Here is a 24,692-nt window from a genome sequence, read left to right on the forward strand (position 1 = left end):
TTGTCCAAACCCTTCTTAAAACCAGCTACGCTATCCGCTCTTACCACATCCTCTGGCAACGCGTTCCAGAGCTTAGACTTCAATCATATCTCCCCCCTCAGCCGCCTCTTTTTCAAGCTGAAGAACCCTAACCGTTTTGGTCTTTCCTCGTACAAGAGGAGTTCCAGCCCCTTCACCATCTTGGTCACTCTTCTTTGAGCATTTTCTAGCGCCCGTGACAGATGCCTACAGTGTAGGTGGGCCTGCCTCGGGTTGGTTTCACACGAGCTTTGTTTTACAGAATAGGCTCCATATAGGCACCTTGTTATAGAATTGCTCTCCACATACATTGTGGGCCAAATTCTATAAATGGTGTCCCGATTGTAGGCGGCGGTAGGCGTCATACCGCTGTCTATCCAGCCAATCGGGACACACGTTTTCTAAAAAAAAAAAAAAAAATCAACAACCCGAGGCAGGCCCACCTACACTGTAGGCATCTGTCATGGGTGCAGGGAGGCACCTAGGGACGAATAAGCTCATGGTTTTGCCTGGAAGTGGCCTTAGGCGAGCTTAAGCAGCACTAGGCATCTCCCTAGGGCCGCGATAGGTGCCTGAAATATAGACCTTTGAAATCCTGGCCTACATTTCAAATAGACCCGACAGCTAAACTGATCATGGCAAGGAAATCTCCCTGCCACAATCAGCTCAGCAGCCATTGCAGGAAACCCCCCGACTTCCACCGTAAGTCGGTCGGCAGGAGGGATGCCCATTCCCTCCCACTGTCACCCCCGAATCCTCCCACATACTGCATGCGGCACAAACTGCGAAACAATCCCCGGCAGAGGGATGCCCACTTCCTCCTGCTGGCACTCCCCCACCCCCCCATACCTCCCTGGCAGGAGGTATACCCATTTTCTCCTGCTGGCACCCCCTGAACCCATGACCCTCTGAACCCCCACCCCCTGAAACCAAATTTCAAGTTTATTTAAAATTTGATACTATTACTATTTATTATTTCTGTAGCGCAGAAAAGGCATACGCAGTGCTGTACATTTTAACATACAATAGACAATCCCTGCTCAGAAGAGCTTAGGCAGGACATTACAGGGTTGGGGAGATTATGAGGAAATGATACAGTGGGTATAAGTATCTGACAGTAGTGAGTGAGAGTTAAGACTTGAACGCAGTTTCAAAAAAGTGGGCCTTTAGCTTGGATTTGAACACTGCCAGGGATGGAGCATGACGTATTGCAGCCTGTTCCAGGCATACGGTGTCACAAGAAAGAAGGGACAGAGTCTGGAGTTGGCAGTGGAAGAGAAGGGTACAGATAAGAGGGGCTTGCCCGATGAGCGGAGATCATGGGGGGGGAGCATAGGGGGAAATAAGTGAGGAGAGATATCGGGGGGGGGGGGGGCTTCAGAGTGAATGCACTTGTAAGTCAGAGATAAGTTTAAACTGTATTCAGAAATGAACATTTATAATAATATTTCAAAGCGAATTACATATATTAAAAATAAGGGGTAACAAAAACTCATAATTATACTGACAAGGACAAATTCTGAAGACAAACACAGAGACAAGAGGAGAAGGAGTAGACCTACAAAGGTTTTAGAGAAAGACGACATTAAAGGGTAACACGATAGGTAGAGGAAAGAAAAAAATCAGTAGGTCATTTGTAAAAATAAAATAATGAATAAGAATTGCAATGGCAAGATTATCTGAATATGATGATTTTAATTTTCGAATGCATCTTTATAAAGAAAGATTTTCAAGGAACTCTTAAACTTGTCTAATATAGATTCTTCTCTAATATAGCCTGGGAGTGAGTTCCATAACCTGTGGTGCGATGCCAGAAAAGATCGCACTACGTCTGGTGCCGATGATCTTTAAAGAGGGTACAGAGAGGAGATTTTGATTGGTCGAACGTAAGGATCTGGAAAGTGTATATGGTATTAATGAATGACTCCCCCACCTCACAAAGCTCACCCAGACCCCCCCACACCTTTAAAAGGAAGGCCAGCCAGAGGGATGCCTACTCCCTCTGGCTGGCAGGCCCGCCTTTTCAGAATGGCGGGCTTTCCCCTTCCCACTGCATCTTGCATAGGATGGGCTTTAGGCACCTGGGCCAACCAGAGTCTTAGACCTCCTTCCCAGTGCATTCTGGGATGCACTAGGAGTGGCCTAAGACTCCAATTGGCTAGATTTCTAAGGCCACTCCCTCCTGCTGCGGACAGTGGTGGGGATCAAGGGTTCCCTGCTGCTGCCGCTCAGCTAATCACAGCAGGGAGATTCCCTTGCTGCAATCAGCTCAGTGGCAATGCGATTCTCTAAACGGCATCTGTGACATGGATGCTGGTGAGAGAATCGGGATGGTTAAGCATCTGTCCATTAGGACAGATGTGATTCTAAACTAAACTAAACTAAACTAAACCTTAGGTTTGTATACCGCGCCATCTCCACAAGCGTAGAGCTCGGCGCGGTTTACAGGTTTAGATTGAAAAGGAGCTACAATGAAGGGTTATAGGAAAGGAGCTAGGAAGATAAAGAGGGACAGGGTACCAAAGAGCGGGAGGTGTTAGATTTTTGAAAAGAGCCAAGTTTTCAGGTGTTTGCGGAAGGATTGAAGGGAGCTTGAAATTCTGAGCGGGGATGTGAGGTTATTCCAGAGTTCTGTGGTTCTAAAGGGGAGGGATGTTCCTAGTTTTCCTACGCGGGATATACCTTTTGCAGAGGGAAATGATAGTTACAGTTTTTGGGAGGATCTAGTGGAATTAGGGTTCGAGGAGTTCCAGAAGAGTGGGATAACGGGAGGGAGGATGCCACGTAGGATCTTGAAAGCTACACAGGCACATTTAAAGAGGACTCTGGAGTGAACTGGGAGCCATAGGATGCCCATGTGCGATTCTCAAAAGCCGCTTAGGCAGCTGCCGAGACCGGGCATCCTATACAGAATCAGGCCCTGTATATCTGGAATTATACATATAATGCAACAGCATTTTGAAAACAAAAGCACTTATCCATTCAGCACAATGATGAACATATATGTGCTTTCAAATATCAGACCTGTGCTTAGGTGCACAACAGGTTTTCTAGGTTGAGAGGTAAATAAACAACGAGAGACATATAATACAAGCACATTTTTTTTCTAAATTATACTGCTTTCAGATTAAAGGTGTGCCTTTAAAAAAATATATCTTCCTTGAATCTACAAGTCAGTTGTTTTTCTGTATTAATGGTGGTTTATAGAAAGTAAAATGCCTTTGTCGGGGGAACATGGTAAGTCTAATTCATTTCTGCAAGGCTGGAGCTCTGAGAAACTTTTATAAACGGATGTTTTTTTTCAGGAAAGGAATAAAGAAACAGAACAAGGGGATTATAGATTATTTTATTAGCTTCTAGATGGAGTAATCATCAACATTTTTGTCATGTGCTGTTGCAAATGGATCTTAAGTGAACTTTAATTACTGTTCCTCCATTTGTCTTCCTTTGTCTTGGCACTTCCTGTTTTGGTGGTTGTTTTTTTTTTCTTCTATAGTACACTTCTGCACTCATGAGACAGAACCACTTCTAACCAATCAGCTCATGTCATCAGTCACCCTCTACAGCAGGGGTGTCCAACCTTTTGGCTTCGCTGGGCCGCATTGGCCAAAAAAAATGTTTCTGGGGCCGCACAAATGCTGCAGCAAGACAGAGGAAGGAGCCGGCAAGACGGTAAACACCCGGAGGCAGCAGAGGAAAACACTGCATCGCCCTCGACCGGGGCCGCACAAAATACTTCAATGGGCCGCCTGCGGCCCTCGGGCCACAGGTTGGACACTCCCGCTCTACAGCAAATTGTGTTTTCAATTGCATACTCATTTCTTCATGATACACACGGCTAGGATTCTATTTCCTTCCATAACACAGGCGTTTCCTCTCTAAGCCCCATCGATCTTCAAATTGTCTTTTTCTGCTTTCTTCAAATGAAAATAGTTTAACAAACTTTCACTTTGAGTCCATTTGGTTCATTGAACAGAACACAGCAAACATACAGTACCGTGTTCAATGCAAGATGAACTGGCTTATTCCCTATCCTCACAGTCCCAGGACACACACACACACAAAATCCAAACTGGAGAACAGTGCGGCATTTCCAGAAGAACAGATTGTAATACTAGTCTCTCCTCTCCCCCAACCATTTCTCTGGATATGCCACCAACCTAACAGAAACAGTCAATTATTTTATCTCGTCTCGACTATTGCAATGTTATTTACCTTGGTCTTACAAAAACTTGCCTCTACAGATTGCAATTAATTCAAAATACTGCTGCGAAATTGATTTGGGGGAAATGTAAATTTGATCACGTGACGCCATTGCTTCAGAGTCTTCAATGGCTCCCAGTTTGTTCTAGAGTTCAATTTAAGTGTGTCTGTGTTGTTTTTAAAATTTTACGTGGTATTTTTACTCCTCTCCTTCCTTTATCCTGGAACGTTTATAGATTTTCTTTTGCAAGAGGTGATCAACAATTTAAATTATCTCTTCCTTCCAAAAAAGGGATTAAGGGAGTTAAAGTTTTTCAGTCACTCTCTGATTTTTAAGCTCTCTCAACTGTGGAATGACCTTCCACTTCTTTTAAGGAGTTCCGACTCACTTCAACCTTTTCGCAAATCCTTAAAAACTACTTTATTTGCTAAACACTTTGAAAATTAACTTTACCAAACTTAGTCTTATTATTTTCAGGTTTTTTTATTTGATAACTTAACTATTGTAAACCGAGTCGAGCTTTCTTTGAATGATGACTCAGTATATAAAGTCAAGCATTAGATTAGAAACATATGGCGAGAAACCAGTATGTGTGGACATAAAGGTCCATAAAGAGTGGCGGCAGGGGTGATCTTTGAATTGAAAGAGATATGGTTATATAGGAGGAAAGGGAGGACCAGTCTTCCAATATCTACTCTGCCTCTAGGTACAGAGCCTAGATTTTAAAGCCAGTCACATGGTATCTAGTGCAATTATGAGGTCACAGAAAGTCAGACGCCAACAAGAACACAGAACAGTATATTCCTGGGTTTCACATTCTGAAATTTTTTTAATAAGGCTACTTTTGCAAGGTCTAATAAAAACTAGGCATGGACAGCCAGAAAATTTGGGTGCTAGTTTTTTTCATTCCAGAACGAATGTTGTTACGAGTGCGCAGTCTTCTTAAAGAGGATGAACCCTTATTTAAAAAGTGTGCCCTATGAGAAAAGAAGGCGTACTCCTCCCTGATATGCGCATGTGTGAACCAAGATGCATATGCATACACTATCAGAAAATAGGGCACCCTTGTGCAGATAGGACTAAATTCTATGTATGGTCCCCCCCCCCAAAAAAAAAGCACTATTCTATAAACCACACTTAAAATTAGGAACGATTTATAGAATAGTGCTTACGCCCGGAAATTGCAATTAGATTTAGGCACAGCCATTTACACCAACTATTTTTTCTGAGGCCCTCCAAGTACCTACAAAGCCAAAATGTGGCCCTGCAAAGGGTTTGAGTTGGAGACCACTGGCCTATATGGTATAGGATCAAAAATATCCTCTTATCGATCACACTGACTGTATTGCACCTGAAGACCCCAGAAGATCAGATCAGAGAAAAGCAATCACAAAGGGAAAGCTATTTTCTGCAACTGTTTTTGAGATCCTGAATAAAAAAACCAATTAATAGAAACATAAGAACTTTAAATATTGGCGCATCAATGGTTGACATTGAACGATGATGTCACAAAATGGTTAACAAGAGTTAGTAGCGTTGTAATAGTGATGCCAGTGTATGGAGTTTAGCTCACGAGTTGTAGGTTGCCTCTCCCTGGGTCCTGGGCATCTCTTGGAAACATCTATCCAAATCCAATCAGAACAGATTCAGACCATTCTGAGATACATTATGTAACTAGACAACGTGTAATGCATTGTATAGCTCTCTTACAACACATTTTCTACACAAACATATTATATTTGTATTAAATAAGACCAGACCTCTAGGCAGTACCAGCTCTGATCACATTGCACTATTTGATAATGCCCTGCTATAACGTTAACACTTGAATACTAGTGAAAATGAAACAACCTTCATTTAAAAGGGTTTTTGAGGTTTTTTTAAACTTACTCAGGCCAAAAAGTCTGTTTTTGCTATTAGCATGTGCAAAACTATGAAAATACAGTACAAACCCTTAAAAAGAATATTTATTTAAAAAAAGCTGAAGCTGTTTCCTCCAGGATAGTGAGCTTAGTGTATACATACACCAGGAGAACATCCGATTCATGTTTGCAGGTACACCAGCCCCCTACAGAACATATCAGAATGCCACAGCCTTTCCTAGCAGCTTCTTGCTAGGCCAAGGCAGGGGCTTTGGACAGTTATAAAGAAGGACCTGTGATAAAGCTTAGAAATTTAGAAAAGTTAACTAGATATAAGTAGCATCAATGGTATACCAAGGATAGGATGGGGTGGGGAGGGGGGTAGTCTACCCCGAGTGCAGGATGCTCAGGGGTGCTGGAGTGGTCGTGGGTCTGCGGTCCGCCTGGTGTAGCCATCGGCTTTGCCAGCCCCATCCCTCTGATGTTAATTTCCTGTTAGACATCTTTTTTTTCTTCTGGGGTGGGGGACTGGCAGAGCCGACAAAAGAGTTCAGGGGTGTACTCCAGCCAGAGGAGGGGGGTGCTCCATCCTGGGTTCCCACCCAGCCAGGTATGCAACTGAGTAGCATTTCACCCACCTCCTTCCATTTCTCTTTTCTATGAGTTTTTGTTTCACTTCTATAGTACTGGATGACTTTGACCAAACTTTGGCATGCATATTATGTACTGTTGACTTGTATCTGATATGGAAAACTCTTCTTGGCTGCTAAAGCTCTCTGCTTTGGCTTACCTGCAAAGGCTTTCGAGATGCGATCTTTCTTCCACTCCCATGGCTGATCATACTCTTCAGGAGGCCTCTCGTCATCTTCAGGGAGGCGGGACTCCCTGGGCCGCTGACATGTGGACTTCTCCGTGTCAGAGTCCACACCATTCTCTGCAGGTTCATAGGGAGTGTCATATAAGTGGAGAGGCTTAGCAGGGGGGTCCTTTGATCCTCTACGGCGAATTTCTGCAAAAAAAAAAATAAATAATAATAATAATGCTATAATATTAGTCTTTCATCTTTCAATTTCTCAGCTTTTGATTAAGGCTAAGAAAAAATTATCTTGGATAAAAATGTTGGATGTCAAAATAATTACTGTATTTCTAATGATTTAATTCATCTATCTTGCTATTATATTTCTAGAACAGGGAGGGAGAGGAATATAAAGTTATAAAATCCCTTATGTTCAAAATTTTTTCCTCCTCCAAGCTATGACGCATTGTCAGTGTGATCTATTCATGGGGCCCTGGTAAGGACCAGCATCCATTTACTTCAATTCATGAAAGTATAAGGACTTAGCAATGGTTGTCACTGCCTCACCTAGACTAGGAGGAGAAAGAAGCAGCAAATGTCATTGGCTCACATTGGGATGGAACCTGTGGTAGCTTTACCTATATCAACAATAAGTCCATATACTTGGGTACGATTGTATGTGATGATCTTAAGATGGCCAAACAGGTTGAAAAGGTGACGGCAAAAGCTAGAAGGATGCTAGGTTGCATAGGGAGAGGTATGGCCAGTAGGAAAAAGGAGGTATTGATGCCCCTGTATAAGACTTTGGTGAGACCTCATTTAGAATATTGTGTACAATTCTGGAGCCGCACTTTCACAAACATATAAAAAGGATGGAGTCGGTCCAGTGGAAGGCTACTAAAATGATATGTGGTCTTCATGATAAGGTGTATGGAGACAGACTTAAAGATCTCAATCTGTATACTTTGGAGGAAAGGCGGGAGAGGGGAGATATGATAGAGACGTTTAAATACCTACGTGCCGTAAATGCACATGAGTTGAGTCTTTCATTTGAAAGGAAGCTCTGGAATGAGAGGGCATAAGATGAAGTTAAGAGGTGATAGGCTCAGGAGTAATCTAAAGAAATACTTTTTTTACAGAAAGGGTGTTAGATGCATGGAACAGTCTCCCGGTGCAGGTGGTAGAGACAGAGACTGTATCTGATTTTCAAGAAAGCCTGAGATAGTCACATGGGATGTCTTAGAGAGAGGAAGAGATAATGGTTACTGTGGATGGGCAGACAGGTTGGGCCATTTGGCCTTTAACTGCCATCATGTTTCTATGTTTCTAAGAAAGTTGAAGCTGAGCTGAAGAGAAAGTAGAGTCCTTGGCAGAAGAAAGGATTGAGGGATTGGACCCAAGGAATGGGAAGAGCTTGGAGCAAGGAGAAAGAAAGAGTGGAGGAGACAGACCCGGCAATAGGAAAACAGGGAGAAGGTGGACCTGGGGCAGCTTTATGATGTACTTTTACAGGATTCTTGGGAAAAATTCTGCACAATTACACATTTTGTATCTCTGAGTAATGACTTTTCCTATGTTGTAATTCAAATTAACGTTGTTTTAACATAATAAAAAGGTATACAAAATTTTGCAGAATTCTAAAATAGTGTGCAGAATTAACTTTTTGCATGCTCAAGAGTACAAAAAAAAATGGGGAGGGGAGGAAATATTCATATCATCTGTATAATGCTTCATTAAACCTTAGGGGAAGTAATTTGTATAGACTGAAAAGGCAATAAACAATGATAGGTATATATACCCAATCTTGGGCTCAACCAAAAGGGCCAAGGTTGGCTTTCTGTAACAAAAGCAGTGCTCTGAAAGAAAAGTTCACACAGCAGTAGCCCTCAGTCAACAGTTCATTTCATCCTGTCACACAAGGCCTGAAGGACAAAAGACAGCGAGACCTCGTGTCAGCTCACCGCACTTAAAACAATAGCTCCCTTGTTAAGAAAAAGCATCAACATTTTGGTTTCCAAAGTAACAGGGAGCACCACAAATTAATACAGGGATGCAACCCAAGTACTACAGGTATTTCCTGGAAGAGGTGAAGGCGAGAACAATGGACCCTGGGTGACTGTTTTCTGGAAACACCTCAAGTGGAGCCACTCTACTGGCTCATATCGGCAGAACCCAACGACTGATGTAGAAGCAGAGGCACTCTGTGAGGTCAGCATCAGAGCAAGCACGTTTGTCAGGCTCCGTCAATCTGTCAGTTACTGTCCTTGTTTGAAAGTCACTGTCAATTCACACTAACATGGGCTTGCTAACTTGTCCGTACAAAATTTTTGAAACTGGATGCTGTATAAAACAAAAGGCTGAATAAGCACAAACTAAAAGCTGCAGTTCGCGTTACCGTTCCTCGCAAGCACTTGATTTCCACGTCCGTCTCACAGAATTTGGGACGTGAAATCATAGCCAACATATGCTGGCTTATGTAGAGAATGACACGGTGACATAATTCATCACCGTCCCCGTCCCCGTGGATAACCGCGGGAAACCACCTCGATGTCATTATTCAAGGAGAGAGGGAAGAATCAAGAGTATGAATGGGCTGAACCACAGACCCTTAAGCCTTGCATTGAAGAACGTTGGTGTAGAAGGACGAGGTTGAGATAGACATGTAAGAATGACATAGGATTGTTTCCTGCGGTTATCCGCGGGGACGGTGATGAATTCTGTCACTATGTCATTCTCTACTTATGAATGAAGACCACTGCCATCAGAGCATACAAAACCCAAACCCATTTATCTGGGCACTTGCCTCTGGATTCTATAAACTTGTGCGCTCTAATTTATGCCTAGTATACAAATTTGTGCATGCAACTTAATTTCATAATTAGCTGTTAATTGGAGTTAGCCAATTATCAGTTTAATTAGGCATTAATTGGCACCATTTAGTATTTGCATGTGCAACTTCTGGGGGGGAGGCATGCCTAGGGGTGTGGCACAGGTTATGGAACACAAGGACGTACAGTACATGCTTAATTATCAACAGTTAGATGCAACATGACATAAGTGTTCACACCTAAAGTTAAGTGCAAAACTGCCATTATAAAACTTGCGCTTAATGCAAGCACCCCAAAAGCACCCCAGCACCTAAATTTGGCGCTCTTTCTTGAATCTACCTTTTAGAGAGCACTTGTAATTCTATAACAGCGCACCAATATAGCTCTTACTTTCCTTTACTGGCTTACTGGAAACCTCCACGGAACTAGAGACTTTGGAGAGCTTTTACTGAGCCGCGGTAAGCACTTATGAGTGCTTATCGCAGGTTAAAAAGCACTACCGTGAGACGCAGTAGTTTTGGATTCTATACATGCTTCCCACATGGGAGTGTACTTGGGGGGGGGGGGGGGCAGAGAGTAGGTGTGCCCAGCGCCAATTGGTTAGCGTAGGTATATCGCCTCACCCTAACCAATTTGCATATGGTTCGAGCATGAGCCATTACCGCCTAGAAAATAGGTGTAGTTGAGGGCTCAGGTTTCAAGTTTATTATTAGGATTTTATATACCGCCCATCAAGGTTATCTAAGTGGTTTTACAAACAGGTACTCAAGCATTTTCCCCATCTATCCCGGTGGGCTCACAATCTACATGCTAATGGGGAAGTTAGCACATGGACTCATGGCAGCCATTCAGCTAGCAGCTCAGGACAGGGCAGAGCACAGGAAACTCGCTCCTGCCCTGGTACACTGTTGGACCCACCAGGGATTTGAAAGGGACACGGGGGAGGCAGGAGGGAGGTAAAAGTTGTCAGAGTCAGCTGGGACATGAGGCAGGAGGGATCCTGCAAGCAGGAGGGATCCTGCAACACGTCCTGGAGGGGGGCGGGTAGGCGCTGACCCGAATAGGAGCCGAGACCTCCCATTTTGGGGCCATTTTTTGGGGCCCCAAAATCTCAGTTTATATTCGAGTATATACAGTAGTTGACCAAATTTGATGACCAGAATCTGTGCATTAAGACAATGTTCTAAAATAGCACATGGGCACCCATATTTGTTATAGAATAGAGCTTAAGTTGACATTTGGGTGCCAACATCTAGAACTCCAACACACCTATTAAAAACAGGTATAAATGTTATTACCCAAAGAGATAAGTGTGAATTTATTATTTATATTCATTCATTGCACTACATGCTGAGTTAGATCATTTATATGGAGGTTTTTTTGTGCTTATGAAAGATATACCCCCTCTTCTACGAAACCGCGCTAGCGATTTTTTAGCACAGAGAGCCCCGCTGAATGGCCTGCGCTGCTCCTGACGCTCATAGGAACTCAATGAGCGTCGGGAGCAGCATGGGCCATTCAGAGCGGCTCTCTGCGCTAAAAACTGCTAGCGCGGTTTCATAGAAGAGGGGGATAGAGTCCGCAAATGAGGTGGTGCGATATATGCCGTTACAGCTGTTCACCTCTGGACCGCTGAGGCTTCTTTCCTCCATTTTTAGGTAGACTGAGATCTGTTTCGGTTGATTTTGCTTGGCAAGTCTTTGATCTCTTGTTGCTGTGTTTTTGAATACCCATACGTTGGCATCTAGGCGTCTAAATGTGTGCCCTGTCCATGGCCCACCTGCATGTACCCCCCCCCCCCACCCTTTGCAGTTAGGTGCTCACTGCTTTTTTTGCCCCTGTATGGGTGTCAGTCTTCTGTTTGAGTACGCCTCACTTGTGGTGCACTATATAGAATTAGGAGGTTTATTCTCACAGGATCTTTCTGCAATTCTTCACAATCCTCCATTTTTATTTTTTTTTAACAACTTTGAATTGGGGTAGCTGGGGGTGGGGGAGGAAGAAAAGGAAAGCAAAACAAGGAATTTTAACCAATTTAAAAATAAAGCAATGAAATAAACAAACTGATCCCATAAGAGAGACAAATTTCTAGCAGTTCTACCTGCAGTGCCTATATAATTCATTTTCCTACTCGGAAGGCTCCCTGCCTGCAGCTGAATACAGTTGAGACTAGGAAAGGATCAAAGCTCTACAGCAGGAAGACACACTACTCAAATGAAAGGAGATTGACCATCTGCTACACGGCTATAATTGTATTGATCGTCCATACTTATGTTCGATGCATTTATCAAAGTTCAGTGGTTAAATAAAAAAAAAAACAACCAACCATCCAAAAAACATTTGCTTTAAACAAGAACACAAAGTCGTAAAGCACTTTTGACAATATTGACTTTTTTGGTTCTTGTAGTTAAGTTCAGCGTAACAGAGTGGTATTTAATCACTAAAGACCGTCTGCTGTGACGACTTACCCTACACTTACTGATGAGCTAAAAGCATGAGTGGTGAAGATGACTCATGAGCGTCTCCAGCGCACATCTGTTCAATAAAAGACCGGTGTAGCAGTGTTCCCACAGACACAACTCGTAGGACAGGAAAACACTCGCCCATATATCTGGCTCATAACAATTTCAGATTATTTCCTCGTCTTTCATCGCACGGATTCCTATTTTACGTATTCCAATGTGCTTTTTACAAGCAAGTCACTGTGCCGATGCAATGTAAGGTGAGTTCTATATAATCAACCTTAACCTGTACACTTCAGTTACACAAGTAAATGTGCAGACTCCTAGCATGTGTGAATACAAGCACAAACGTGTACTTGCTGGACAGCCACCCAAGTGCTGTTCCATAACCATGAACATATCTCAGATAAGATCTTGCATTAATGTTCCCATTGGATTGGATTTGTTGATGTGATACATCACCTAGCATCTAAACTTTAAGGCATTTTGCAGTAAAATAAAATAAATCATTAATGCATGACCTGCAGAGGGTTAATGTGGGACTATTTACCACTTACTACCTAGCAAGCACTAAGTGTTCCTGTATGTAGGGTTACCAGGCATCCAGGAAAACCCGAACACTGGTCTATGGCTAGTTTTGTTCACGATGCTTAAATGTAAGGCATGTCAATACCAGGTTATGCTACGTTTTCTATAATAGAATTTGGGCACCTGAACAGGCATCTAACCTATAATGAAATAAGTCCTCACCATGCACCCTTGGGGCACCTAACTAGAGGAGCCCATTACAGAATTGTCCCTCTTACCTTTAGTATGTGGCAATCAAACAAAAGGTAATCATGTTAGAAAAATTTCAACAAAATATATTACTGTATGGCTTAAAATGTGTCTCTTCTAATTATCTGTAGAGGAGCTCAACTGCTCAACCCAGTCTACACCCTTCTTTCTCTTAAGAATTGGTTAAATCTAAGGTTTTTCTCATAGTTCAAAAACTCTCACTTTCTCTTGCGACAGAAGAATAGTCAGCTGTAATTGAAGATGCATTTAATCAGTTCAAAAGATATAAAACAATTATCCTCATTAAGCCCAAATGAGATAATGGATTAGTTCATGCAAAATTACTTGGAGTCCCTGAGGGACTATGTCAGAGAGTCAGACGGTAGCTGCACCAACCTCTGCTGGAGGCAGCAGCTGTTACGTTAAAAGTTACAGAATCAGAAGCACTTGTCATTAAAATGTTATTCAATATACAACATCATTAACAAGATGGCTAGCGAGGGAGTTTGAAACTTCACGCTGAACCGATAATACATCTCACTGGAGAATCTGCAGAGGCACACACAAATCTGAGTACTTGCTTTATGCCTCTTAAAAAAGATATTTTTGGCATCTTAAAATTAAAAATGGTACTTAGGCGCCTTCGAAAAATCTTCTGAAACACACTTCGTAAGCGCACGATTGTCCCAAACTAAATACGCATAGATAAAGGTTTTTATATTTCAGACCTCAGCAGTTCACCCAGGAAACAAACTATATCACTGAGCTTAAAGCATCAGTCTTTCATATGTTATTATATAAATATTTTATTTTTAAATATGTTTATTTAAGATTTAGGGCTCCTTTTACTAAGCTGCGCTAGGGCTTTAACGCGTGGGCTTAACGAGTTCAAAGAAGCGTGGGATGAACACAGAAGATTTAGAATCAGAAAATAATATTAAAGATTGAACTAGGCCAGTTACTGGGCAGACTTGTACGGTCTGCATCTGTGTATGGCTGTTTGGAGGAGGATGGGCAGGGGAGGGCTTCAATGGCTGGGAGGTTGTAGATGGGCTGGAGTAAGTCTTAACAGAGATTTCGGCAGTTGGAACCCAAGCACAGTACTGGGTAAAGCTTTGGATTCTCGCCCAGAAATAGCTAAAAAGAAAAAAAAAAAAAAAAATTTAAATTGAATCAGGTTGGGCAGACTGGATGGACCATTCGGGTCTTTATCTGCCGTCATCTACTATGTTACTATGTTACTATGGAATAGCGCACGCTACAATGCCCCGCACACTAGACGCTAATGCCAGCATTGAGCTGGCGTTAGTTCTAGCTGCATAGCATGGGGTTAGAGCACGCTAATCTGCTACATGTGCTAAAAACGCTAGCACACCTTAGTAAAAGGAGCCCTTAATATATCACTCCTGCATTTTACTGACCTAAGCGGTTTACAATGTATCAAACTCAAATGAAATTAGGTACTTGAGAAAAACGACCCTATCTGTCCCGAAGGCTCACAATCTAGCTAAAGTACTTGATAAGCTAAAAATAGGTAATAACAACATTTAATACATTTCCAAGATCAAAAACCAAAGAAATAGAAAATTAAAAATAAAATAAAACAAATTTAAGAGATAGAAAAGTCTCTGAAGCGGCCTGATAGCAAACAGTCATATTTTAGTGCAGGTCTTAATACAAAAATCTCATGCACGAATACAGGATGTCCGGGGCAGTACTTGGAGAGACCTCCCAGGAAAGGCACTTGGGAGTTCTGATCGACAAGTCCATGAAGCCATCTGCACAATGTGCTGCGGCGGCGAAAAGGGCAAACAGAATGCTAGGAATGATCAAGAAGAGGATCACGAACAGATCCGAGAAGGTTATCATGCCGCTGTACCGGGCCATGATGCGCCCTCACCTGGAGTACTGCGTCCAGCACTGGTCACCGTACATGAAGAAGGATACGGTACTACTCGAAAGGGTCCAGAGAAGAGCAACTAAAATGGTTAAGGGGCTGGAGGAGTTGCCGTGCAGCGAGAGATTAGAGAAACTGGGCCTCTTCTCCCTCGAACAGAGGGGATTGAGAGGGAACATGATCAAAACATTCAAGGTACTGAAGGAACAGACTTAGTAGATAAGGACAGGTTGTTCACCCTCTCCAAGGTAGGGAGAACGAGAGGACACTCTCTAAAGTTGAAAGGGGATAGATTCAGTACAAATGTAAGGAGGTTCTGTGGTAGAAAGCTGGAACACTCTTCCAGAGGCTGTTATAGGGGAAAACACCCTCCAGGGTTTCAAGACAAAGTTGGACAAGTTCATGCTGAACTGGTGAGACTGGACTCATTTGGTGCACTGGGGCCGCCGCGTCAGCGGACTGCTGGGCAGGATGGACCACTGGTCTGACCCAGCAGCGGCAATTCTTATGTTCTTATGCTCACAGCGCACTTCACGGATCCGCTACTGGCTGAGCTTGAGAGCATCAAAGAAATGAACATTTCTAAAACATATCCACTAAAACTCTTATATGAAATAAATAAATCCAAATCAACACGAAATCAGTACAAATTAATCCAAATTGAGGCAGATTGCGGTCCCCATTCCATTATTCAATTTAGGAGAGCCATTTGAAAAAAAATGTGCTTTCAGATGGCTCTTAAAATTCTGAAATTATTCTTTGTTCCTTAACTCTACTGGTAAATTGTTCCACAATATTGGAACTAAGTAGAAAAATGCACCATTTCGGGTTGAGGCAAGGTGAGCCTTTGAGATATGGGGAACAGCTACCGTATTTTCTCGCATATAACGCGCGCGTTATATGTGGTTTTTACAAACCGCGCATACCCTTGCGCGTTATACAAAATTTTTTTTACATAGTTTCCCCCCCCCCCCCCCCGACGCCCGATTCATCACCCGGAAGAAGCGCTCGCACCCCCACAGCCTCACCCCCCCCCCCATGAAGAAGCTGTCTACCTTGTTTCCGGATGCCAGCCCAGCTGCTTCCTCTGCTGGCGGTCCTGCCCCTTCTCAGAGCCCTGTGCTGCGCTGCTTCCTCTTCAGGCGGTCCCGCCCTTTCTCTGACGTCAGAGAAAGGGCGGGACCGCCGGAAGAAAAAACAGCGCAGCAGGGCTCAGAGAAGGGGCGGGACCGCCGGCAGAGAAAACAGCTGGGCTCGCTGGCATCCGGAAACAAGGTAGACAGCTTCTCCATGGGGGAGGGGGGTGAGGCTGTGGGGGTGCGAGCGGTTCTTCGGGTGGGGGTGCGAGCGCTCCTTCGGGGTGGGGGTGCGAGCGGTCCTTCAGGGTGGGGGTGTGGGTGCGTGCGAGCAGTCCTTCGGGGTGGGGGTGCGAGCGGTCCTGCGGGGGGTGAATCGGACGTCGGGGGGGGCATCAGGCTTTCAGGGTAGGGACAGGACTTCAAGGAGGAAAGGAGAGTCGGGGCAGGCGAAAACAGAGTCGGGGTCTCCAGAGGAGAGTCGGGGCGGGCGAAAGGAGAGTCGGGCAGCATGCGCAGTATACGGGTGTGCGCGATATATAAAAATTTATGTACATAAATATGTGTTTTTTGCACGCTATACCCGTGTGCGCGTTTTACACGGGTGCGCGTTATCTATGTGAAAATACGGTACTCTATTGTCATTTAAAGATCTCAACAAGTGACTAGGTGTGTAAAATAACATTAGATAGAGGGATATAATGGTTGTAACTCAAATAATGCCCTATGTGCCAGCATCAGGATTTTAAATATTTTGTATCCTTTATCTTTACAAATCTATTTTAAAGACTTAGAGCTCCTTTTACTAAGGTGCGTTAGGGCCTTAACGCGCACTAAATTGCCGTGCAGCATTGAGCTGGCGTTATCCTAGAAGCGTAACGTGCGGTAATTTTGTGTGTGCGCTAAAAACGCTAGCGCACCTTAGTAAAAGGAGCCCTTAGCTTTATGTCGGTGGGGACTTCTTCCGACATGTTTCGCCAACTGGCTTTTTCAAGGAAATGTCCCCTTTTAAAGAACCACCCATACGTTAGACTACAAATTATTTAAAAGTCAAACATTTATGAAATGTTTATGAAGTGTGTCTAAATTAATCCAACTAAAAGTTTTTTTTAAAAAATATTTAAGCCATTTTATTGAGCATTGATCCTTAGAAAAAACTGACACAAAATAAGGCACACCAAGAGACTCACCAAGTATAGCTTGATATGTCAAGTGTACACTGTGGGGTCCTTTTATCAAGCTGCGGTAGGGGGGGGTTTAATGCGCGTAATACCGCACTTTAAACCGCCTGCTGCGCTAGCCACTAACGCATGCATGAAATGTCCGACGCGCTAACCCCGCTAGCGCGGTTTGATAAAAAGACCCCTGTGTTAACAGTGTAACAATCGTAAAATGACCAAATATAAAACAGAAAGCGTTTGATGTGGTCACGTTGCTGTCAGTTGTACTATACTTCTGTGGTTCTCAACCCTGGGGGACCCCCAGCCAGCTGGGCTTTCAGGATAACCCTAATGAATATGCTTGAGACATATTTGAATGCCTATCTCCTCCATTATATGTAAATAAATAATAATAATAACAGTAAGATTAAGTAAAATTGTTTCCCTTATATTTATCAGTTTAAGGTGTAGGGAGGGGGGTATTTTATTATTACATATTTTATATGATAATGGAATATATGGTTGGGAGGGATGGGAAATGGGGAAGGGATAAGAATTGATGTAATGTACCAATGATTGTTTATAAGTGATGTATTTATTGTTAATGTGAATGAATATATTTAACACTTAATGTAATTTTGAAAATGAATAAAGAATTAAAAAAAAACAACCAGTTTATATACCGCAGGACCGTGAAGTTCTATGCGGTTTACAATGATTAAAGGTGTTACAGATTGAGTGGAATAAACATAGTTCAGAGTTAGTGAATAACAGTTCTAAAGATCATTTGTTGAGGACTATGATTGTATATGTCAGTTACCTAAGTACTTCATGAACAGATGTGTTTTTAGGCGTTTCCTGAATTCCCTGTAAGTAGTGGGCATGCATATTCATTAGGGATATCCTGAAACCCAACTGGCTGGGGATCCCCCAGAACAGGGTTAAGAACCACTGCTATACTCAATTAGTTGAAGCTGGTGCACTCATTTTGGTTGACCAATATCCACGGTCATGAAAGTAGTCTGGCCACAACATTATCACAACATGGACCACTCATCTTCTTGATCTATGGAGAGAGATTTCATAATTAGGCCTCTTTCCTGGTGCATTATGGGATGGACTGGGAGTGGCCTAGGATTCCGATTGGTCAGATCCCTTAGGCCACTGCCGGCTGGAGGGAGTAAGCATCCTTCCAGCCAGACAACTAAAAAAGTTACTTGTGGGGGTCCAGTGCTTGGAGGGGGGTGGGGGTTCTAGCAGGAGGGACTGGGCATCCCTCCTGATGGTGGATGTCTTGGGGGAGTGGTGTCAGAAGGAATTGGGCACTCCTCCTGCTGCAGACATTCGCGGTGGGGGGGGGGGGGGAAGGCGGCTTTGGGAGTTCCGGCAGGAGGGACTGGGCATCCCTCCTGCCAGGGATTATTTCAGGGTTTGCAGCAGGAGGGATTGGGCATCCCTCTTGCCAGCTGACTTTGCAGTGGGACGGATTCCTTGCTATGGCTGCTAATCGATCGCAGCAGGGAGATTCCCTTGCCACGATCAGTTCTATCTTCCATTTCCCTCACCAAAGACAATTAGATCATTTGTTCAATGGGAGGCTTCCTTCTTAGATCAGGCTCCTTTAATTTGGAATGATCTCCCTATTTTAATAAGATCAGCAGGTAAATATACTGTTTTAAGAAAACTTTTAGGGCTCCTTTTACAAAGGTATGTTAGGGCCTTAATGCGCGGAATAGTGCGCGCTAGACATTAATGTCAGCATTGAGCTGGCATTATTCTAGAAGCATACCGCGCAGTTTAGCGTGTGGTAATTTTGTGCATGCGCTAAAAACGCTAGCGTACCTTAGTAAAAGGAGCCCTTAGACATTCTTGTTTAAAAAAAAATTTATCTTGAAATTTATCTTCTACTGTTACTGTTTTATTTGAATATTGGTCATTGTGTTATGTTTAACTGGCTTGTTCCCAACAATAGAACTGTAATTGTTATCCACCATGAGCTCGTAAGGGCTTTGCAGAATATAAAAATATAATGTAATGAAAATAAAATAGCAGCAGACTTTACATTGCGTTTGCATAATAAAAACAAAAAAAACAAAACCTCACCCTCGGGGAAAAAAAAAAAAAAAATTCAAAAAGCAAAAACAAATACATGCACTTAGCAAACCCCTGATAGAATAGCCATGTTTTAACACTCCTTCTAAAGGCTGATTCTTCTGCAAAGCCAATCTCTTTTCACTAGGGCAGTTCTTAACCCTCTTTTGCAGTCATACCAAGCCAGCTGAGTTAAGTGTAATGAATATGCATGAGATAAATTAGCATACAATGTGCCTGTAATGTATGCAAATTTATCTTATGCATATTCACTGTTTGTCAGAGAGGGTATCATGAATGGCTAGACCAGGGGTAGGCAATTCCGGTCCTCGAGAGCCAGAGCCAGGTCAGGTTTTCAGGATATCCACAATAAATATGCATGAGATAGATTTCCATCTCAAGAAGGAAGTGCATGCACCATTTCATACATATTCATTGTGGATATCCTGAAAACCTGACCTGGCTCTGGCTCTCAAGGACCGGAATTGCTTACCCCTGGGCTAGACAATTTGGACCTGCACTAGAGCGAGTATAAATTAATTTTGCTCCGTGAAAAGACAGCACACAGACTCCAACTAATCCAGAACACCGCGGCCAAACTTATCTTCTCAAAAAGTAAATTTGACCATGTCACACCGCTCCTATCCAAACTCCACTGGCTTCCCGTTATTTCCAGGGTCTACTTTAAATGTGCCTGCCTAACCTTCAAGATCCTCCACGGTATCCTTCCTCCTTTTATCCCTCTATCCTGGAATTCCTCAAATCCAACCTCCACTAGATCCACTCAAAAATTAAAACTATCCTACCCCTCCTTAAAAGGCATCTCCCTTGTTGGTAAACTTGGCTCTTCCCTCCCTTTCAGAATCACTCAGCTCTGGAACAGTCTCCCTTCCCCTCTCCGCAATTTGAGCCCCCTTCTACCATTCCGTAAGCATCTGAAGACCTGGCTCTTCTCCAGAACGTAACCCCGTCCCGCTCCTGGCACTCTCACACCAACCTCTCTTCTCTCATACTTATATAATTCCACTGGAGTTCCGTTCCTTCCCTAACCATGTAAACCGTGTCGAGCTCCATCTGCGGAGATGATGCGGTATATAAACCCAAGATTTAGATTAGATTAGATTAGATTAGCACACAGAGAATTGGTGCATAAGAAATTTTTTTTAAAAAAAGAACGACGACTGAGCCTTTGCAGTCCAAATCGGGCTGCCTATGAGACTGCCAGACTTTTCAAATAGGCTTGAGATTAAATTGTGCAAAGTATGAAAACTGCATGTTCTCGATCCTCTCCTGATTTGACATTTCTAACTCAATAACAGAAAAAGTCAACGACTGTACTCCTCGTAATCACAAGGCATAAGAGCAGAGCCATTGATTAGGACCAAACTAAGAGCAGAAACCCAACATATTACAGATCAGCCTCCACTTCCCCTTCCCTCATGGCTACATCCCCCACCTCCTCTCTATTACAACAGAAGCTGAGAAACGGACTATCTCCCAGCACTCAGTCCACTCAGAAATGCATTCATAACGCTGAATCCAAAAAAAACCCTTAGCGCCTGAAGTCATTGCTAAATGCTGACGATGCAGAATCCTTGTTTCATGCAACATTATCCTTTAATTTTATGAAGTGCACATTCATGTAACAATCAATCACAGCACACTACAGAAAAAAAAAAAAATCTATGAAACAAGGACTGATTAAATATAGGGATTGTATGCCAGCGTTGGGGTTTTAAAGATGTTAGAAGTTGCTTTAACTCTCGTGCTGAACAGAGAAATACGGAATCCCTAGTAGCTTGTGTAGTGTTAGTCTACTGTTCCGAATGTGTGATTTATTCAAAAACATCCAAAGAAATGTGTAAATGTAATCATATCCATGCCTCTAGTGTAACGCCAAGCATTAAAGCATCTAGGTAGAAACGCGATTTAGTGAGAGCAATTCTACAGCTTCATTCAGCATATGTTATATCAGGAAATATCACCTGTTGTCAAGGGTCAGTGACTCTCGTCTATTTTCTCTCCATCTGTATGCACAGTTTTAACTGTGTATGAAAGCAAAGCCAGGAGAAGAGATGCAAAATGAGGAGAGCGGGAGCCCACTGGTGGCAGGCCAGGTCCCACCACTTGAATAGTCTAGACAGGAACAACAGGGAGCGTTGCCAGGCATGAAAAAGCAAGCGGATGGAGGTTCCCAACAGAAGCACAGAAGAATATGTTCCTACTATCGGCAGGCAAGGCTGAAAGTCACAAGAATGGGAGATTTGGGGGGGCTGGTCCAGATGCATGGAATGCCATTCCATTGTATGTCAGAAAGCAAAAAGATGCGATTGTTTTTAAGAGGTTCTTGAAGAGACATCTCTTTTGCGAAATACAGTATAATCTCATTATAACGGACTCGCTTATAACGGAACCTCGCCTATAGCGGATGAGGTTCACTGGTCCTGGCAGTGCGCTTTTATAAACATACAGAAAATCATTGCATATAGCGCACTCGCATCTAACGAACTTTCGGATATAACGGACAACCAATTTGGTCCCCAGAGCTGCTTTTAGCTGTAGTTTTGTTTGGCTATAACGGACATGCAAGCTCCGCCTATAAGGCACATGGCCGATGACGCCAAACTATGCAACATAGTAGGCAACCGCACAACAGATGAAAGCACAGTGCCCGACAAAAGCTCAAAGCCCGACAGTATGACGCAGGACCTACTCCTGCTGGAGCATTGGTCAAAGACTTGGCAACTAAGTTTCAATGCCAAAAAATGGAAGATCATGCACCTTGGCGGCAAAAATACACGCAGGACTTACACCCTAAATGGTGAGATCTTAACAAGGACTGTAGCAGAACGTGACTTGGGGGTGATCATTAGCGAAGACATGAAGACTGCCAATCAAGTGGAGAAAGCATCCAGGGCTAGACTGTCTAGAGCAGGGCTCCCCAAAGTCCCTCCTTGAGGGCCGAATCCAGTCGGGTTTTCATGATTTCCCCAATGAATATGCATGAGATCCATGTGCAGGCACTGCTTTCAATGCATATTCATTGGGGAAATCCTGAAAACTGTGGTGTACGGCTTATGATTCCTTGCCCCACAGGATCCTGAACTCAAGCCAACAAGGACGAAGGAAGACCTGAACTGAGAGAGTCAATTTCAGCTCCATATGCACAAGTCTATATGTTGCTTCCACTAAAGTTTATCTTAATTAAAAAAAAACAACAAAAAAAAAAACCACCAATTTAATTGTTCCTTTCCATGGCTTCTGATTGATTATTACTGAATAAAATATCAAAAAGAGATCAAACAAAAATTAAGTTATTTCTCAGTGTTGGTATGTTGCTTCCACTAAAGTTCCACATTGGGGACCCCTGATTTAGAGTTAAGGTCCGCAATTGTACAGTTCCAGAAGAAAAGCTGCTGGTTCAGAGAACAATAGTAAACAGCAAGATCATGGTTAAGTGTATCATGGGCGACTGTACATTGAGAAACAGTAGTTAAGGAGTCCTTTTACTAAAGGTGCATTCAATTTTACAGTTACCGCTCCTTAACGCGAGGGTGGAGTGGAGGAGTGATCTACTGGTTAGAACCACTGGAATCAGCATCCTGAGGTTGTGGGTTTGATCCCAGTGCTACTCCTTGCGCAATCAGGGGCGGGAAACTGCACGGGGACACCAGGAAATTCTTTTTCACTGAAAGGGTGGTTGATCGCTGGAATAGTCTTCCACTTCAGGTTATTGAAGCCAGCAGCGTGCCTGATTTTAAGGCCAAATGGGATAGACACGTGGGATCTATTCACAGAGAAAGGTAGGGGAGGGTCATTGGGGTGGGCAGACTAGATGGGCCATGGCCCTTATCTACCGTCTATTTCTATGTTTCTAATATCTAGAATCTGGCCCTTTCTGTATAGTTGGGTGAAAATGCTCTCTTTGGATAGTACCAAGGCAGTCTATAAAGATTTCCGGCAGTAACAGAGTGCTGCTGAAAATCAAGGGATAGGGCTACTTAGTGGGGAATTCAGCAAAGAGCACTACCGTGTTTGTGTGTGCTAAATGCTAAAGATACCCATAGGAATATAATGGGCATCTTTAGCATTTAGCACACACTAATGTGGTATAGGCCTTTGACGAATTCCCTCATTGGTGTATTAATCCAGATAGTGGCTATGTTATCTATATAATAAACCTTTGATTGAATATCATAAGAATAAGAACATAAGAATATCATTACTGGGTCAGAACAATGATCCATCTAGTCCAGTAGTTGTCTTCACAATGGCCAATCCAGGTCACTAGTACTTGGCAAAAACCCAAATTGTAGTGCCATTCCATGCTACCAATTAGAGAATGACAGGGGGACAAGTTTGTCCCAGTCCCCTCAGGAACTCAATTTCTCCATCCCATGAGTTTTGTTGCTGTCCCTGTCACATTCCTATAAGCTCTGCCTTAACCACACAAGCCTCAAACACTTATCGTGCAGATGAGGATGGAGCTTGCAGGAATGGGGCAGGGACAGGAAAAGAACTCGCGGGGACGGGATGGGAAAATGAGTTGCCGCTGAGATGGGGAAAAATTTGTCCCCGTATCACTCTATCACCAATCCAGGGCAAGCAGTGGCTTCCCCCCCATGTCTGTCTCAATAACAGACTATAGACTTTTTCTCCAGGAAATTATCTAATTATTTCTTAAAACTAGTTACGTTAACCGCTCTTACCACAACCTCTGGCAACGCGTTACAGAGCTTGACTATTCTCTGAGTGAAAAAATATTTCCTCCTATTGGTTTTAAGAGTACAGTATTTCCCTGTAACTTTGATTGTCCCTTAGTCTTTGTACTTTTTGATGAAGTAAAAAAAATTAAAAATAAAAAAAAAATCGATCCACTTGTACCCTTTCTATATCATTCAGGATTTTGTAGACTTCAAATCATATCTCCCCTTGGCCGTCTCTTTTCCAAGCTCTTTTCCAAGTCTTCCCTCATACGAGAGGAGTTCCATTCCCTTTATCATCTTGGTTGCTCTTCTTTGAACCTTTTTTCAGTTTCGTTATATCTTTCTTGAGATAAGGCAACCAGAACTGAACACAATACTCAAATGAAGCCACACCGCAGAGTGATACAGAAGCATTACAACATTCTTAAGTCTTCTTGTTAACCATCCCTATCAGAGTCTAACTTCTATTAAATTCAAGGCCTCAGATCTGTCCAGTATCCTTAAACATACTTTCTCAATCTCCTTACTAGCTGTACAGAAGGCTGACTACCACCTTTTATACTGATAAGTTCTAAAGGAAAAGTAAAGTATGTTGTAATATCTTCATTGTTTTAATAAAAAATATTGTTTAAAAAAAATTATCAGGAGATAACTTATCTGCCTTCTGCTCCCATCATTACATAATCAAATTATTCATGACCTTTTCGATCTTTTATCTTAATGACATACATGGAAATCCACATTCCAACTATATAAAGAGGTATGTTTTATATGGGCAAAAGCCAGGTTGGCCAGAAATTTGACTCATCTTGACT

General features: G+C 42.9%; 1 protein-coding gene across 1 annotated transcript in view; it reads right to left on the bottom strand.

Moving 5' to 3' along the window:
- SHF (Src homology 2 domain containing F) overlaps positions 1-24,692 on the bottom strand; it is a 407,737-nt gene that overhangs the window by 201,117 nt on the left and 181,928 nt on the right. The window contains exon 3 of the mRNA XM_033921025.1: positions 6,875-7,093. Within this exon, the coding sequence (XP_033776916.1) occupies positions 6,875-7,093 (219 nt within the window). The remainder of the gene's footprint in view (positions 1-6,874; positions 7,094-24,692) is intronic.

Source organism: Geotrypetes seraphini, chromosome 14 (genome assembly GCF_902459505.1).
Source record: "Geotrypetes seraphini chromosome 14, aGeoSer1.1, whole genome shotgun sequence".
NCBI classification, from domain to species: Eukaryota; Metazoa; Chordata; class Amphibia; order Gymnophiona; family Dermophiidae; genus Geotrypetes; species Geotrypetes seraphini.